This window comes from Choloepus didactylus, chromosome 7, assembly GCF_015220235.1.
Source record: "Choloepus didactylus isolate mChoDid1 chromosome 7, mChoDid1.pri, whole genome shotgun sequence".
NCBI classification, from domain to species: domain Eukaryota; kingdom Metazoa; phylum Chordata; class Mammalia; order Pilosa; family Megalonychidae; genus Choloepus; species Choloepus didactylus.
The window spans coordinates 85363542-85382001 of NC_051313.1; the positions used below are offsets into that span (position 1 = coordinate 85363542).

An 18460-nucleotide genomic window follows, 5' to 3' on the forward strand; every position below is an offset into this window, starting at 1 on the left:
ATATTTGTGCCTAAGAGTCTCCTCCTGAATGCCTCTTTGTTGCTCAGATGTGGCCCTCTCTCTCTGGCTAAGCCAACTTGAAAGGTGAAATAACTGCCCTCCCCCCTACGTGGGATCAGACACCCAGGGGAGTGAATCTCCCTGGCAACGTGGAATATGACTCCCGGGGAGGAATGTAGACCCGGCATCGTGGGACGGAGAACATCTTCTTGACCAAAAGGGGGATGTGAAAGGAAATGAAATAAGCTTCAGTGGCAGAGAGATTCCAAAAGGAGCCGAGAGATCACTCAGGTGGGCACTCTTACGCACACTTTAGACAACCCTTTTTAGGTTCTAAAGAATTGGGGTAGCTGGTGGTGGATACCTGAAACTATCAAACTACAACCCAGAACCCATGAATCTCGAAGACAGTTGTATAAAAATGTAGCTTATGAGGGGTGACAATGGGATTGGGAAAGCCATAAGGACCACACTCCACTTTGTCTAGTTTATGGATGGATGTGTAGAAAAGTAGGGGAAGGAAACAAACAGACAAAGGTACCCAGTGTTCTTTTTTACTTCAATTGCTCTTTTTCACTCTAATTATTATTCTTGTTATTTTTGTGTGTGTGCTAATGAAGGTGTCAGGGATTGATTTAGGTGATGAATGTACAACTATGTAATGGTACTGTAAACAATCGAAAGTACAATTTGTTTTGTATGACTGCGTGGTATGTGAATATATCTCAATAAAATGATGATTAAAAAAAAAACAAAAAAAAAAACTTGAGGCTTTGAATTAAGAATTGAAGGTTTTATTTCTCCTAAAAGTGTTTAATTTTGCAAAAGGACATGCAAATTTTATCTTGGTGACAAGTATCTATATAAATTTAATGGAGAACCTATCTGGAAAATGCAAACATTCCAATACAGCTGAGACTTTTCTCCAGCTAAATATGAACAAAAGTCAAAACTATGAAAAACAGAAGCATCTGAAATGATCAAATCACCCTAGAGGAGGAACCACCTCAAAAGTGACAGGCAGCACCAGCCTGACACAGCCAGGCCTCGGTGTTGTTCGCAGCTCAACCATCTGGTTCTCCTGTTGGACACAAACTATCTCTGAGTACATCAAACAAGTTCACTCTGAGACGACGATAAAGGGAGACAAAACAAGGCCTCTTCTTAGACAAAAACAACCCACAAAATACCACACCCTTCCCGACTTCCAGCTAAGGAGCGGCTGCTACTTCCTTAACAATCACTGCTTTAGCTTCACTCTAGTCTTCCCTCCTCCTAGACAGGATTTATTAAGACACCCAACCATAGTATTTCTCCCCCTTCCTGACAGCATCCAATACAGCGCAAAGCCCCACTTTCATAAACCCTCCCCCAAATCACCTAACAAAAGTCTGAATCCCTTATTAAGTCTTTTCTAACATCCTATGACTGAGATAACTCACGGTTCCCAATGTTGGTTTTCTCTCAACTTGTTCATCCATAGGTGTGATCCTTGTGAACTTAGACTGGAGGACATTGACGTAATATTATTAATTCTTATACAGTGTTTTGCTATAGTTGTACTTTCCTCTCACAATTTTGTGAGATGGCTATTACTATGTCCCCATTTTCTAGATGGAGAAACTAAGGATCAGAGAAAGAAACAGATAAAGGAAGGTAAAATCTAAATTTAAATAAATGTGTCCTCTTGTAATAGTCCAAGATCTTTCCAATATACCACATTTCTGTGTTAACAGTCACAGAAATGTCTTTTAAAGAAAATTCGATGAGTATTAGAAGTTTGCGTATTGCATGCCAGGGAAATACTGTCAGTAGTTATTTTGGGGATACTATTAGGTACAAGCTGCATGGAGAGAGAAAAGAGGAAATGGAAGTGAAGTTCCTTTTACTCAGTCATCTTAATTAATACACAACATGCTCGATTAGTGATTGCAGTGAAAACTCAGAGAAACTAGAAAACACAGACTGGGCTGCTAGAAGCTTTGAGTTTGGTTATGTGAAAGAAAAAGACTACAGAGTCGAATGAACACACATAGGCACACATTCTTCATAATATCACATTTAATTATTAGTATAGATAAGAGAATAAGACAAAGGATCAGTTTATGTTTATGAGCCAGTGAATATATCATAGTTAATTCCTTTTGCTGTGCTGTCAGCTGCTCACCCTCCCCATCAACACCAGGCCCTGCTCTCTGACATGGTACACAAATTAGTAACTAATAAGTTAAACTAAGAAATATCTCTCTACCCTTTCTTTTCTTTCTTCTCTCCTTATCTGAATACCAGTGGAATGGTCTATCTTCAACTCAAAACAGATGGGAGAAAGTTGGACAATGACTAAGGAAAATATGTGTTAAAAAAGGTATCATTTATTTATAGGTAGATATTAAAATCTTCATAAAAATATATTTGATCATTTTATGTGAACTATACATGTCATCTTTACATAGTATCCATTTCATTATACTGGTTATGCATGTTTCTTGAAAGCCAGGTGCAAGAATTCTGTTCTGACATGAGTCCTAACTGAAATCTCACTGCCCATTACCACTTGGGCAAGTCCCACATGGTAAAGTCTTCAAAGGTGGTGAGTAGTTAGAGACCCAGTTTGTGGATTTGAATGTTCCTTCTGTCCCTGTCCTCTTCTGGTCTGTCCATCACTTTCTTCACTCCTGATAACTTCTCAGCTAGGCTAGAACACAAGTATGCTGAAACCACTGAACACTCAAATTATCACCTTTCATCGAGGCTAGCATATGTATGTGTTTTTCAAAACTGCACTCAACTTTTCATGTGCATATGCCTGAAACCTCAGAGTAGATTATAAATTTCTTGAGATCAGAGATATTTATGGTTCTCAGTAGGTACTCAATAGCTTCTTACATCTAGTCAATAATTAATGCTTTTATATTCAGCACATGTGCTTGAGTTTAGCCACAAGGGAATGAGTTGTAAGGTGATTTCCAAATGTTTACATCAAGTAAATCTTACAGATTTTTAAATCATAATCCCAAAATTTGGGGCAGAGTTTAAAAAAATGTTTAAAAAAATCATAGCACTTAGTGTTCCCTTTCAGACAGTAAGTTGAGGTATAATATGGTAAGAAATTTATATCTTCTACAATGCAACTAAATTCAAGAATGAAAATATCAGGAGTCAGAAATAACATGATAAAAATTTAAGGATGGCTCTGTGCCAGTTTGGATGTATTATGTCTCCCAAAATGCCATTATCTTTGATGCAATCTTGTGTGGGCAGAGGTATTAGTGTTGATTAGATGGTAATTCTTTGATTGAGTGTTTCCATGGAGATATGACCCATCCAACTGTAGGTGTTAATTCTGATTAGATAATTCCCATGGAAGTGTGGTCCTGCCCATTCAGCATGGGCCTTGATTAGTTTACTAGGATCCTATAAAAGCTCAGACAGAAGGAGCGAGCTTGCTACAGCCAAGAGGAACACTTTGAAGAATGCACAGAAGCTGAGAGAGGAGCTGAAGCGTACAGAGACATTTTGGAGATGGCCTTTGAAAGCAGACTTTTGCTTAGGAGAAGCTAAGAGAGGACAATTGCCCCAAGAGCAACTCAGAGTGACATTTTGGAGAGAAGCTGAAGCCTAGAGAGGTACACCCCGGGAGAAAGCCATTTTGAAACCAGAACTCTGGAGCACACACCAGCCACAAATCTTTCCTGCGAACAGAGGTTTTCCAGATGCCATTGGCCATCCTTCAGTGAAGGTACCCAATTGTTGATGCCTTACCTTGGACACTTTATGGCCTTAAGACTGTAACTTTGTAACCAAATAAATCCCCTTTATAAAAGCCAATCCATCTCTGGTATTTTGCATTCCGGCAGCATTAGCAAACTAAAACAGCTCTATACTCACTTATGAGAGACTATGAATAGGCCAGATTCACAAATTATATTAAGTTAACTTCCAAAAATTAAGGACCTACATGAAGGAAAGTCATGTGATCCTAGTGGAGTCATTCCAGTGATAGTGTAATACTATTAAAAACCAATTAGTGTGAAAGCACATGCAGTTTACTACTTGAGTCAAAAAGCCACAACTATACCAACTTAGGAAAAGGAGTTTTCATATCTGAATCCTAACAATTTTGTTCTCCCTACCTATCTACAGATATCTAAGTATTTTGCTCCTATGAAACTTCATGGAAAGTAGACTCTGAGAAACCTGGTACACAACATTTAAACTAATCGGACATTATCTTTGTACCAAGTGAGGTAGAAGTGATAAAAATTAACGTATTTAAAGAGATTCAATAGTTAGCTATTCTTTTTTTATTGTTCTATGCTATCTATTTTTTCTCATTCTGTGGACCGATAAGAGTGAATTATATTTGATTTTCTGTAAATGTAACAGTGAGCACTGAGAAACAAAGATTCTAAAATTTGGATAAGCTTTCCCAAATCTTTGGAAAAAGGCAGAGCATAAATACATATGTGTGTGTGTCAGTGTTTCTAAGTTTATGGAAAGAAATAAAACAGAAAATAACTGATATCATAACTGGATTTTCTAGGGGTGATTTACAAATAAGTAACCATGATTTTGACTCTCCAATATTAAAATTATATGAACATTAAACTTTATGAATTATATTCATAATTCATAGAATCCATGAAATATAGAGGATAATGAATGATATTACTCAATAAAACTACTGTATCTTTAACTGTCTCCCCCTAAGGAAAGGAACCTTTAAGTCCTTTGTTAGTAGTCCTTTGAACTTAAAGGAAACAATTAAGCTTGTTAGATGCTAATTGATTATATTTTGGCTAGTTTTTACATTCTTCAGAAGTTTCAGATATTTAGAATTTCCAGAACTTTGTAGCATTGCCTCACAGTGTAGGATCTCAACTTGGGGGATTTAGTGTGCAAATATGACTGAATGTGAGTGGATAAATGTCTGTGACTATGCTTACTTCATACAGAATTTGTGTCTAAATAGGCCAATGAGAAAATCTCGCAAAGAGAAAACAAGCAATGATCTATATTGTTTTTTGCTATCATTGCTAGCCTTTGCCATTGGCCATTCATGTGTGCCTGTCTCCTCATCTAAAATGTGCCTTTGCTATCCTGGAAGCTTCTATCATTTATCTGTGTGCACTTCCTTCTGTAAATTGTGAGCCTGTGAAGTTCAGTACAGTCTTATTCATTTTGTAGGTAATGAAGATATTTTGTGTTTAAACATTTGAATAACCTAAATAACAGCATTATGAAAACCTCTGTGACATAATGGATGATGTTAATTATCAAGGAAGGATAAAATAGAAGTGAAACATTTTAAATTCAAATTTTAATTTTAAAATTGAAACTTGTAAATGAAAGGAAATTTTAAATAGCAAAAATACACTCGAAGAACAGACTACGTAGTCTTCATAATCACATGAAGATTATGTATCATTTATGAACTAATTGTTTTATGCAAATAAAAGTTGATCTAGAAAGTCCGATTTCCTAGCAAATATGTGGTCATTTTTAAACATTTGTATAATAGGAATGGCATAATCTTATTCCTTAATTGAATAAGTATGAGAGAATAACATTAGAATGACTGCATTTAAACCAGTCCCCCTAAGCTACAACATGAAGTCAATAATTAGTCTTAAGTTCTTTGAGACTCCTCGTGATTTGCCCATCAGGGAATTCAAGTATAGATAAAACCTCAGTGGAAAGCATCAATAAACACATTGAAAGAAATCCAGTAAAGATGAGCATTGATTGGTACTCAGCCAAGGAAATATCAGTATCACGCCACGGTATATTATAGTATCGAGAAACAATAACCAAAGGGCACTGTTTCCAATATGACAGGAGGAAGGTCATATTCTTAATATCCTATGTATATTTACGGTCATAAAAAAAAGAACATAAATGCACAGTTCGCCAAATGCAGAATATACATACCTGGGCAGAGAGCAATATTACAAGGCTTATGATGTGTCTCAGGTCCTTCACATGGCCTTCCTCCATACTGAGGAGGTGTGCATGACCTTGTTCTTGTTCTTTGGCCTCGACCACAGGTAAATGAACATAAACTCCATGGAGACCATTCCTCCCAAACTCCATGTACTGTAATAAAGCAAAGAAGCATCAGCAACAAAAGCAAAGAGTAAAAGTTAGATTTTTTTTCTTTTTAATCAAGAAAAAACTCATCAAATAGACAAGTATGATATTTTAAAAACTCAATTGAGTTAATGTTCTTATTTGCCATAAAATATATAAATTACTTTGAAAAGTCATTAAAATAATAGACAATTACACATGCTTTTTCTGCATTTGAGCACAATTATTCATGTCAAAAAGTTTAAAATTTTCCTTTTATGAATGAAAATGCACAACCCTTCCTATGAACTGTATTTAAATCATGAACTGTATTTAAATCAAAGTAGTATCATCTAAGTCAGTATAGTAAACTAATTTTCTTAAAGCAGAAATGATCTTCTGGAATTAAATTTGTATTTCTATAGATAAGGGCCAACTTAATTCTTCCAACACTTGTAAAGCTTCAGAATTAATGACTATCATGGTGTCAGAAAATGCAAAACGTATTCTGAAAATTAATGGTACATATATTTTTAAAGATTTTAAATCTTACATTGTAGAAAATAAATGTATTTTTACCATTTTAAAAATCTGGGTGGTTAAAGTCACGCTCTATGAATAACCAGGAAATTTCAAACTCTATCTACTTGCATAAGATCTTCCTCTCTTCTTGGAAAATATGATCTCTCTAATGGGCATGAAACTAGAAGATGACTTTCCTTCCCCCAAAAGTTGATGGAATGGAAATCTCTTAATTAATACAAATTTCTAAAGAAAATAAATTATATAATTCAAATTATGCCTGACATACCTATGGATACACAGCTTCTTCAAATATGCTACTACAATGAATTCAAATGTCATCAGAAACATTAGCATTATTGTTGTTCTTCCATAATAACTACTGTGAATAAATATTGACATCTTTAGCAAAAGTCCATCAGGATTCAACGTTTAGATTCCTTAGCTGCATGGTCAACTCACCACTCTCATCCCGATTCTTAGTATTAGGGACAGGAAGTAATAGCACTCTGTGGAGAGTACAAGGAAAAAGAAGTCTGGCAAAATGTGCTCTTTGGTTTGAAAGCTCCTGCCTTGATGCTTAACCTCTGATCTTACCACGCTTTTAGAGGAGCAAGAATTCAGATATTTCATAGGGCATCCACTGTGATAACTAGAGAAAGTAGAAATTTGCCATAGAAGATAACAAAAAAAAAAAAAAAGAACCTTTTCTCCTCAACATTGGCGGGGTAAGCAGAAGTGCACATAAAGTGACAGCCGAGTTACGTGAGCAAATACAGTTTATCTAGAAATTTTTTCAGGTTTTTGCTGACCAACTTGGTACTTTAAAAACACATGATACCTCAACTGTGTTCTCTATGTTACTAAATTCCCTCAATTGGTTGTGAAGACATATTCAATATTGAAAAAAATTTGATTAACATTCAATGAAAATTTCTTTAAAATTCTGTAAAACTTGCTGGAAAATCTTATTAAAATAATATATAAAAAAAGAATAAGAGTGTGAGAGAAATGGGGATGTTTTCTTTTACCCATGAAAGCCAATTTGTGTCTATTGGTAAATGAATAAATAGTAAATATGCATTTAAGTCAAGAAAAAATATATAAGATTAATACATGTACATATATTTAAATAATTCACATTAATGTATTTTGCTATGTAAATTGTACATTGTTACCAATTTATATATTACTTTCAATTACCAAGATTTCTCCATTTTCAAAAACAACTTTTCCTCCCCTATTTTCTACATGAAGTGTTCATGACACCACATAATGTTCATGTCTATTTTTTCTTCTATCAAATCACACTGCTCTAAATGTACTACACAATTCTGGGGGAAAAAAAGCTGCTAAATTGCCAGATTTTTCTCTATTAATCTAAAAAAATGTTGATTATCCTTGACTGCTTAGTTATATGAAATTGAAATCCTCTGAAAATTAGTAAGTTACCTAATACTTTTTCTAGAGTCTTTATTGTTCCATGGTAAAATTTCATGACTCATTCACATCATTTTTAAAGTCAGACCACGCAAACTTGTTCTCATTTGAAATTGTGAATCAAATTCAATATAAAATACTTTCCCTCATTTGAAAAGGATGCAAATTTAATAATAATTTGCTATTTTAGATATTATTAAAATTTATCAATTAGATATTTGTATTTTAATGGCAAACTGCTATATAAATTCTTTTATTTTGCAATAAAATATGGATATCTGTAAGTGATCTAGTCAATTGAAAAAATGTACCTAATAAAAGTAAAAATTAAAATTAAATGAATCCATTTTTGTAGTTTTGTGCTTTAGCTTAAGATCCTAGCTTTATTATCATATCTCTATTGTGCATTCTAGAAATGAAGTGAGGAATGTACAATACACAAAATATATTCTACCAGATTTTGATACAAATATACATACACTTTCATATAATCGAGATTGAGCTATACATAAAATAACTCATTTAAGTAAAAGTTTTTTTTTTCTTAAGAAACAAATGGATGTGGAAACTGCGACATTTATAAAAATAAAATAAAAAATTCCAAATCATTCCTTAGCCTATGCAAACTTCATCTAGAGGATTAACATACATATAAAGCAGATCAGCGGTTCTCAACATGGGGCAGTTTTGTCCCCCACCAGGACACATTGGCAATGTCTGGGGATATTTTTGGTTGTTACAGCTCCAGGGGTAGGGTTGTCACTGGCATCCAGAGAGTAGGGGCCAGGGATAATGCTACACATCCAACAATGCCCATGGCAGCCCTCCACAACTAAGACTTATCTGGGCCAAAATAGTAATAGTGCCAAGGTTGAGAAATCCTGGAGTCGACCAAAAAACCATAAGTCAGAAACTAGGATAGTAAATATGCAATTTAATGTAGATCTCTACTTTTCTCAATTTACTTTCTGTGTATCTGCATCATTTTCTACTCTGTGTAATAAGAGCTATTGAAGCAAGTATAATGTCAAAGCATCAATTATGAAAAAGACTGGATATTCTAGGATCTGTATTAGAAGGAACATATCATTATGCAACTTAGTTAAAAAAATCCTTCTTTTGACATTTGGAAAGTATGGGTAAAAGGTAACTAATTTGTAAGACTACTGATTAGCCTTTTATAGTGCAAATAAATATCAACTCTAATTCTATCACTTCACATATTTTGTGGAAAGTGACTTTAATATTCAGTTCTTCCTTTCCTTGAGTAATTTTCATTAGTTAAATGCCAAATACATTTGAGTATCCACAGTGTGACAAGTTGGTTATTAATTTCTGGGCTATTTTTCTTCTTGGAAATTTCAAGTATTACTTTAGAAAGATGTTTACACTGCTTAAAGTATTATTTAATTTTAAAAATTCACTTTCTGTCACTGTTTTCACTATATATTAGATGGAAAAGGAAGTATATATTTGCTAGCCTGGCAAATAACCAAACAAAATACTGATTCAAAATAGTCCATAACAAATACAATGAAAGAAATCCCAGTTTCCTAGAGTGGGATGCTTATTCTGTATTTTAAAATAATGAAGTGGCTAAATTATAGAATATTCTTCATGTTTGGAAAATTAAAAATAAATCCACAAAACTATTTTCATTCTCTTTAACAGCCTGAACTACAACAAAGGTAAAAAGATACATTTTTCTTATCATCAGTATTATTTAGCCAGATTTAGAAAGGAAAAAAAAACAAAAACAAACAAAAGTAAATATACACTGTGGAGAAGAACTAGTAATTGTTAAATAGTTCTTCCATAGGTATAAAAATAGGAGGTTTAAGAAACAGGAAAATCTTTATAGTCATGGAATATTATTCAGTTTTCTGGATGTCAGATATAGGGTAAAAAAGAAAGCCAGGCTGTCCCACAGGGGACAAGCACTCTGGGCCCGCTACATGTGCTCCCCGTTCACAGCTCACAGTGAATGGTTTACTCAGTGACCTCCAGCAGAAGGAGGCCATGTGGACACTATGAATGTGATAATAGTGGCAGGAAATTAAGCTCTGAATGGAGAATTGTGGAGAATATTTTAGCACTACCTAAACTCCCATTTGGGGCTCCATTCTATCCTTGCGTGTTAGAAGGATCTTGACTATTCAAATAGATGCTGACAAGATAAATTTATTTATCTAGTACAGCTGAATTCTCACTGACACTTTTCTCCTTGCCAAAGGCAGAGATCTTGACCCTGCAACTCCTTCTGTAATTAAGGACCAGCTTTAAGTATTTGCCCTGACAACCCATTCTACCCACACCCAAATTAAAATCCACAAGCCATTTTTTTCTTGTAAATCCCCAGTTTCTTACTTCTCGTTTTTCTTCTCTGGACTAATGTACCTAGAATCTGTTTGCTCTATGACTCCTGTTTTATCATCTGTTTCCCTTGTTGCCTGCATTGCCTTCCTCCCCTTCCAGGAACTCCTTAAGCATTTCCCCCACCTCTGGATCTTTTCATTTTCTACTTCACATTCTTTTGTGACAAGTCTATTCTCACTGATCCTCATTGGTTTTTCTTGTTTTTAGTGGCATTTATTGCTCTTTTCCTGCTAATTCTGTCTTCCTTGCCTCATAGCCTTCAGCTTTCTGCCCCATTTAGCCTTTAATTCAACCTTCATCTACCGCTTTGTTCCCCGCTAATCTTATGAGATGTCTTACCTCATTATAACATTCCGCCTTCACCATCCTCCCACCACTGCCTTTACCTTTCATTTCCTCCAGACTGTCTTTTAATGTATCTCCCATACCTGTTCTGCTGGGAAATTGGGATTACCCCAGCCCTTCCCCCACACCACCCATGCTCTTCTCTTGCCTTTAGCAACTGCAGAATCAGCCATCTCTGGAAATGGAATACAACAGAAAACCTGTAAGCACAGTTTAGCAGCTGAAAGCCTTCTGCAGTACCAGTCCCTTCCTTTATCCCCAGCCCCTTCCTTTATGCCCAGCCCCTTTTGGAGGTTTCTGGAGAGGCTTGGATGCACATGCCCAGTGTCAACTGCAGTGGTCAATAAGTTCACAGTCAACCATCTATCAAGTGGTTGGGCAAAAATATAAACCTAGAAATTCACATCACATGTAATGGATTTATTGAAAGAAAGCCCAGATTTCTTTTAGCACTTATTTTGACTTGAGAGTGAGTGATGTGAGGGGAAGAAAAGCCTATAATATTCACATGTGCATCAACTGAAACAAAAATTTGATTTAACATGGAAAATCTTTCCCTGAGAGGGCAAGCTGTGCTGTGCTCCAATTAATACTAAAGATCATTTTTTCTTTTCATTAATGACTTTAAATGTATAAAGCAATGGATGACGTTTAAGAAGGCAGTCACCTGAATTAAATAAAATAACAAAAAGTCCTTTGGCCAGGATACTTTTTCCTTGATAGGGTCAAATAAATAATAGGAACACAGACCCTCTTAACTACTGTATCAGACAATTCCTAAACACTGGATGCAGATAATATTTCTATCATGCTAGAAAATTACACATTATTCCTAAATCATTTGTTTGGACACTTGCCCCATACAAAATAGAGGAAAGATATTTTAAATCTAAATACAATTAGAAGCAGATGCAGAAATTTGAAGCTGACACTTTCTGGGGGGAGGGGAATCATTTATGTAATTTCTTGACTGCTCTGAAAGCAGAATTAATCACACACATAGTAAAAATTTCATGGTCGAATAAGAATTACATGTATCCACTCTAAAATACCTAGACCCAGTTCATACAAAAATAACAAATCATCCCAAATGCGTAGCATGACACAATTCAATAACATCCACAGTTGTAGTTGCTGCTAACACTACCTGGACAGAGGGCAGTGTTATTGCAAACCCTTGATTCTCTTAATGGGCCGCTGCAGTGTGTCCCGTAAGGTGATACACAAGTTCTGGTTCGCACCTGCGACCCTTGACCACAAGTAACTGAGCATGTGCTCCACTGGGACCACTCTTCCACACCAGATTCACCTGCATACAAGAAACAAATAAACATGAAATACTGCCTTGAATATTCATATAACAAGCACTGTATCAAACTGACATCATGACATGCAAGAATAATTTGAATGTAAAAATATGACAGTACATCAAAAGGTACAAGAAAACATTTCACAGAAAAAGCAATTTCAAGACAGGATGCATATAATGCTGATGCAAGGACTGAGCCTGCTACAACCTTGTTAGGAAAACTGTTCTTAAACAAATTTCAGTATGCTACAGACACTATGAAGGACTAGTCAACATTTTTCAACAAGAATGGTTTTTGAAGTGACCGTCTCCAAGCCAATCTAAGGCTTTTGTACCATGTTGGGAGAGGAAGCAAAATGTACTCCTAAGTTTACTCTGTCTTTGTTGAGCAGTAATATACTGATGTGTTCTGCATTGCTCCTTTATTGCAGGCCCCCTTTTCTAATGCTTATTGAGGTAGAGCCCTGGGAGTTTGGGCACAAGTAATTTTTATTGTGCTGAACACTGACATTCACTTTTAATTTATTCCTAGTGTGAGTCCTACTTTTTCATCCTAAAACAGCTTTTATTTTGTTGAAATTTATTAAAAACCTTCTGCTCACAGTTTTCCCCATATGTACAGTAGAAATCATTTACTTGAAATAAATGAAAATTCTTTTAAGCTTGCTATTAATTTAATACAGAAGTAAAATTTACTAGTAAGCAGGGTCTGAAATAACAATGAATGTCTGAATTCATTAATTTTCTCAAATCAAGAATCACATTGAAACTATGCCTAATTTCTATTATCTAGAGTCAGGTCCAAGGAGTCAAAGTCAAGAATTTCCAAGACCATCAGAGTGGGCTTTTAATTCCATTGTGTTCAGGACAGATTTTTAAAACTATTTCAAAACTTGCAGTTGCTTTTCTCTAAATATAAAATGTACATGCTAGCAGTAACTATTTAAGTTAACCACTTAGTTGTTGAAAAAGTTTACAGGTGAGGTGGTTCTGAAACCTGTATTACTGATTACATAGATCAAGGAACAATTTAAATATATTTTATAGTTTCTATTTAGAATCTGTCTTTAGAATAAAATTCAAAGTAGGGAATAAAACATGTGCTTGAAGAGGTTGTTAATTTACATTCTTGCACAAGCTCCTCTTCTCTTTGAGGGTCCATAACAACCAGTTCACAGATAAGCACTTAAATATTGGTCTGCACTATGCACCTTGAGACACAGGTGATAATGCATTCATAAGTGGTATCTACCATAAGGGTACACACAGTGGTGAACGGAATGTTACTTTAAATAGGACTACATTTCTGTATGTGACTAGTGTCTGTCCTAGAAGTACTATGTAGAGCACCCTTACTCTTTTCAGTATTTTTTGCCTTCACAAAGTTATGTATAACTTTAATATCATAAAAATGTTCTTGGTTGACAAAATAAAGAATATTTAAAGCCATGCCTTGTAATTTGTTCTTTTGTATGTAAAGAATACTCTATGAAGATTGAAAATCATTGTTCTATAAACCCCAAAAATATGACAATAATTTGAAAATACACATATATGTATACATGCACATATATATGTGACTGAAAAATTTAAGCTTAAAGTTAGGGAAAATCTTATGCATTTCTTTTCCTTACAATATTACAACTTAGTGATGGGAGGAAGTAAAGTAGAAATATTATGGTTGCACATTATTACTTAAAAGCCAGAAAATCATAAATAATGTGAGTTATATAATAAGTGAAATAATAAAATTATGAATAAAATTAGTTATGTTTTGTCACAAAAGCATGCCTTATCTTAACCACTCCATTGTTATGATGGCTGAAAACATTTTTAATTAAAATAAGCAACTAAACAGGATAATCTAGTTTTAAATGCCTTTTTGCCAAATGTTTAAAACTTTGGGTTGTTTCTAAGTATGTGATACGGCAGCGATGTTCAATAGGCTAAGCAGTTGGTGCCTGGATCATGAGATGTTGATAATGAAAGCTCAAAATTGACCTTCTTCATTCTCACTCAAACTGATGCTTCATTTCACTGATCAAAAATAAAGTAAATAAATAAAATGCACATTGGCTTTCAAATTTTGAATCAAATTTTGCCACTGTAATACTGGCATACCTACCAAAATATCTTGTAGCTCAAATGTTATAGTTTCAAGTGACATTCACATTAATTATTTAATATTTCCATGTTGTCACTTCTTCATTCCTAAGTACGTGAACACTATTCTAGTTGAGCACATTGAGTCATTGCGAGAAAAAGCTAGCCTACTTTCTAAGAAAGATATTTTATTTAAAACTTAATGACATTAAAAAAGTAAAGTATACTATTTTTAATATATATGTATCTTGGAAGACAGCACAAACTAATCTGGTACCTTAACTTGCAACTGAGAAAGCATATTAAAGATCAGGTAGAAGTCTTCAGTATTAGAAGGCACTATTAAGACTCTTTATCCTGGCACAAAAAATAAAAGGGAACAGAAAAAGCATGGCAATTAAAATCAGATGATCCGGGTTTGATGGAATATTAGCTCTGTGACCTTGAGCAAGTCATTTTATTTCTCTGAACCTCTTAAATAAAATGAGCACTATGTCTACCTCAAATTCTATTTCTGAAGATTAAGTGAGATTTTGTAAGAGAGTACATTTTAAATTACAAATAAAAATTAAGATTGTGCTAGTATGCTAAAATTATGAAATTCAAAACACCCCCTTAATTTTAATTTCCTATTTTAGATAACATGCTACATGTTCCTAATGTAGGCTGTTTTGCTCATAGTAATAAAAGACTAGTTTTATAAACATGTTTATAAAATTATTTTGATGGCAAATTTAGATGTCTTAAGCCATCTTTTTGGACATTTAATGCAGATGTCTCTATTAAAAGTCTAATTATATACCTTAACACATCATTTCATTTCTCTTTATCATAAATATGGATTGTGTCCTAGGCTATTAGAGTTCAATCCATTTAAGTACAAACTAGCTTATCACGCTTATTCCATAGCAAGTTATTTTGATGAAGTAAAGTTAGTTTACCAGATTTTACTCATTTTGTTAAAAAAATTCTCACTTTATCACTTTATAGAAAGCTTCTTTTGTTGTTGTTAATTACAATATACTGATCATATTGACTGAAGAGGCCAGGTTACTTATTTTGAGTAAGTAATTTGTAATTATAAAGTCTGATTGTTTTGTTTTGTTTTACTTCAGGATAATACTAAAACATATTATATTAGCTTTTTATTATTTAATTTTACCTCTATTGGATAGTTCTTTGTTCTCAAATTAATGTAACAAACATTTCTAATTATTTATACACAACACCAATTTCTTGGTTTGAAAGACAAGTAGAAAGGAAAAGACACATATCTCTTAAAAATACAAAAGTGTCCTTATTATTGAATTTAATCTAAACATCCTTTTTTTCTGAAATTTCCAGCTTCCAATATTTGTAAAATTTCACTGTGCGACACTTACCTCTATTTATTTAGACTGTCTAAACACCTAATGAAAAGTATAATCCAGAAAACATTAAAGAAAAAAATTCTCTTTTTAGCTTTATAATTGCCTAGTGCCTTCCTTTATTAGCTATTCACATTGTTGTTATATTTATTGTTTTTAAAAACTATTCAAAACAATGCAGTTTTCCAGTCTTAAATCAATACTGTATTTTAATTTAAATATAAATATTACACACTGGTATTTATATGTGCTAATACTATCTTTGGTTTAAAATTAAATAATAAATACTTATACCCATAAAAGTCAAGCATCCAATTAGAGTATTAATTGTATATATTGTTATTGCAAACAACATGAGGAAATGGTTTTAAAGTTTGTCTTGGATCTCTTTAAGAAGTGTTTCATCTATTTTACCAAACCATGTGTTAACTATATATTAGATACAAAGCAATGACTAGAAAAAAATAAGTAGAAAGAAAAACAGAAATTAGTAATTTCTCACTAAGCAAGCACAATTTTCCTTGTGATCTGAATTTGCAAAAAGGAAGGACTTTGTCTGAAGATTGTTTGTGAATTGTCTTCGTGTATGAAATAGGCAAATCCAAAAAGGAATTTATATTAAAAATCCTGGTCAAATTGCATATTATTTATGCATAAACTAAATTTGCATGTATTATTGGACCATCAATAAATTACTTTGTGCCACCTGTTTTGCACAAAGGAGCGGCACCTTCTCTCTTCTTGTGAAAATGCCTCAGTGAGATGACCCCTGAGGGAGGCTGAGTAGTCAGTCCATGCCCTATGTTTCTGTTTAGAATCAACATCCCCTAATTCCTGGTCAGTGGTAGAGACTCTTTGCTTCCTGTAAGGACAAAAATACATTTAGAAATTTGGAAATTTGCCTGCACCTGGTAATGCACTTTTGGAGCAAACAAATTTTCTTCATTGCTGGACTTGTAGGCAACACATATCTCTTAAAAATACAAAAGTGTCCTTATTACTGAATTAAATCTAAACATCCTTTTTGTTCTGAAAATTCCAACTTTGACCAACTTGCAACTAATACATTAAAATCTACTACTCACCCATTACCAAGAGCACAAGTCATTAAGAGTATTTGCATCTTTAAGTTGTAGATTCAGATCTAGCATTCTGAATAAATATTATCCTAAGAACAAAACTGACGGAAATATTCATTCTTCAAGGAAATTTCATCAAAATCAGTCTGAATGTCATCCAGAGAGCTGGCATGAACTTGAAACTTCTGTATTAATGGTAAAATAGATCATCTAGACTGGAATGTACAAAACTTCATAAAGACAGATGAAACTATTAGTTTTCAATTTCTCAAAATAAAGGTGACAGCTGAAATGTTCATAACATAGTTTAAACATGTTTCATCTGAGGATGTGCCACATGCAATGTAACCAGATGGAATTACAGCACATTAATTATGATGAGCCAAAATATTAATGTATTTGTGTGTTCAAACTGTATGTTCTATAACTAAATGTATGGGCATAAATTATATACATTCAGAATATACATAGTTTGCAGGAAAGGGGGTATTTGAAATAATCTAATTAATTTAGACTTTAAAAATTTTATAAATCAGAAAATCATTTTTGTTGATATTTAGTTATTTGGAGTATATTACTGCTTAAATTAAAGACTGCCAATGTTTTATTATTCAGTTTTTATTAAAAAAAACTTTCAATTTAAAAATATTAAGTTCTTAAAAATGTTTCTACATTTTAATCAATCACTATTTATACATGAAGTGTAGAATTTGAAAAAATATTCAATCTATTCAATTTTGTTAAATTAAATTCCATCATTTGAAGTCCTATTTAAAATTCTAATTCTGAAAAGTCTTAAATCAATCATAGAAGAAATAACTTTGTTGACTTTCTTTGAAAGTTTAATAATACACTTCAAGTAGTTACGTAAAATAAATAAACAGTAATATGTAAATTCTAAATGTCCCATCCTGAATGCAAAATAATTTTTACCACACATTTTTTTGTGCACTTTTCAATCCACAGCTACTTTATTTATGGACTTTAACTGGTGACAACAAAAAAAAATGGCTCAAAAAAATCAGCTCAAAAAATTGACAAATGTGCAGCAAAATATTATGAAAACATGCAGTGGTTTCATTAAATTAACAACAATAAATAGAAAAATGTAACTAACGTATTACCAGTTTGTGCCATAAATTTAGCAGCATCAGCTTGTTCCTGAGGGACCCTTTTCTCATGAACAGATCGAGGTCGCTGACTTTTAATTGTATGATCTCCCATCATTCCAAATTCTAAAGACAGAATAAAGGTATATGAAAGCTTGTGTGTAGACATTTCTCACAAATTACATTACTGTCTCATGCAATATGTTCCTACACATATCTAGAGGTTATTGATTAAATTCACAATTTCTAAATTTGCTAGGCTGATCTATTTGGAATATCTTTAAACTCAAGTCAGAAAACCTATAAACATGAACAAGGTTTCAAGAAACAGAAATAACAGTCAATGAAATGACACAATAGATTTCAAGTCAGCTCAATTAACCAAACTATTGTACTCCTTTCTGATAATGTTTTAAAGCAATAAAAAAATACAACCACAGGGTTAACTATTGTTTTTTAGAGATGGGATCCTGACTGGCTAACAGCTGCTTCTTTGCTGAATGCTAATCACCCCCACAAGTTTTTCAGCACTTTTCTTGAGGAATGAGGAATCCAGTAGCCTAACTCTCCTAAGGTAAACATTCACTTAGTGGATGTTTTTCTAAAGATGAGATTGCCCTTGGTGTCTTCAAAGACTCATGGGAAATGATGGCCATAGTATTCTCATCCTCTCATGCCCTGCCCCAAAAGAACTCCTCTCACCCCTTTTCAAACCAAAAGTAAGAGAGTGTTTCCTATTTA

At 33.6% G+C, this 18460-nt stretch overlaps 1 protein-coding gene across 4 annotated transcripts in view; it reads right to left on the bottom strand.

Annotated features, from left to right (window-relative positions):
• ADGRB3 (adhesion G protein-coupled receptor B3) overlaps positions 1 to 18460 on the bottom strand; it is a 772638-nt gene that overhangs the window by 437524 nt on the left and 316654 nt on the right. For 2 of the 4 annotated variants that reach the window (XM_037842635.1, XM_037842634.1), the window contains exons 4-6: positions 17735 to 17845; positions 11900 to 12061; positions 5932 to 6096 (exon numbers count right to left, since the gene is read on the bottom strand). In XM_037842635.1, the coding sequence (XP_037698563.1) occupies positions 5932 to 6096; positions 11900 to 12061; positions 17735 to 17845 (438 nt within the window). Of the gene's footprint in view, positions 1 to 5931; positions 6097 to 11899; positions 12062 to 17727; positions 17846 to 18460 lie in introns of all 4 variants that reach the window. The other 2 variants (XM_037842637.1, XM_037842636.1) reach the window with 2 other exon arrangements.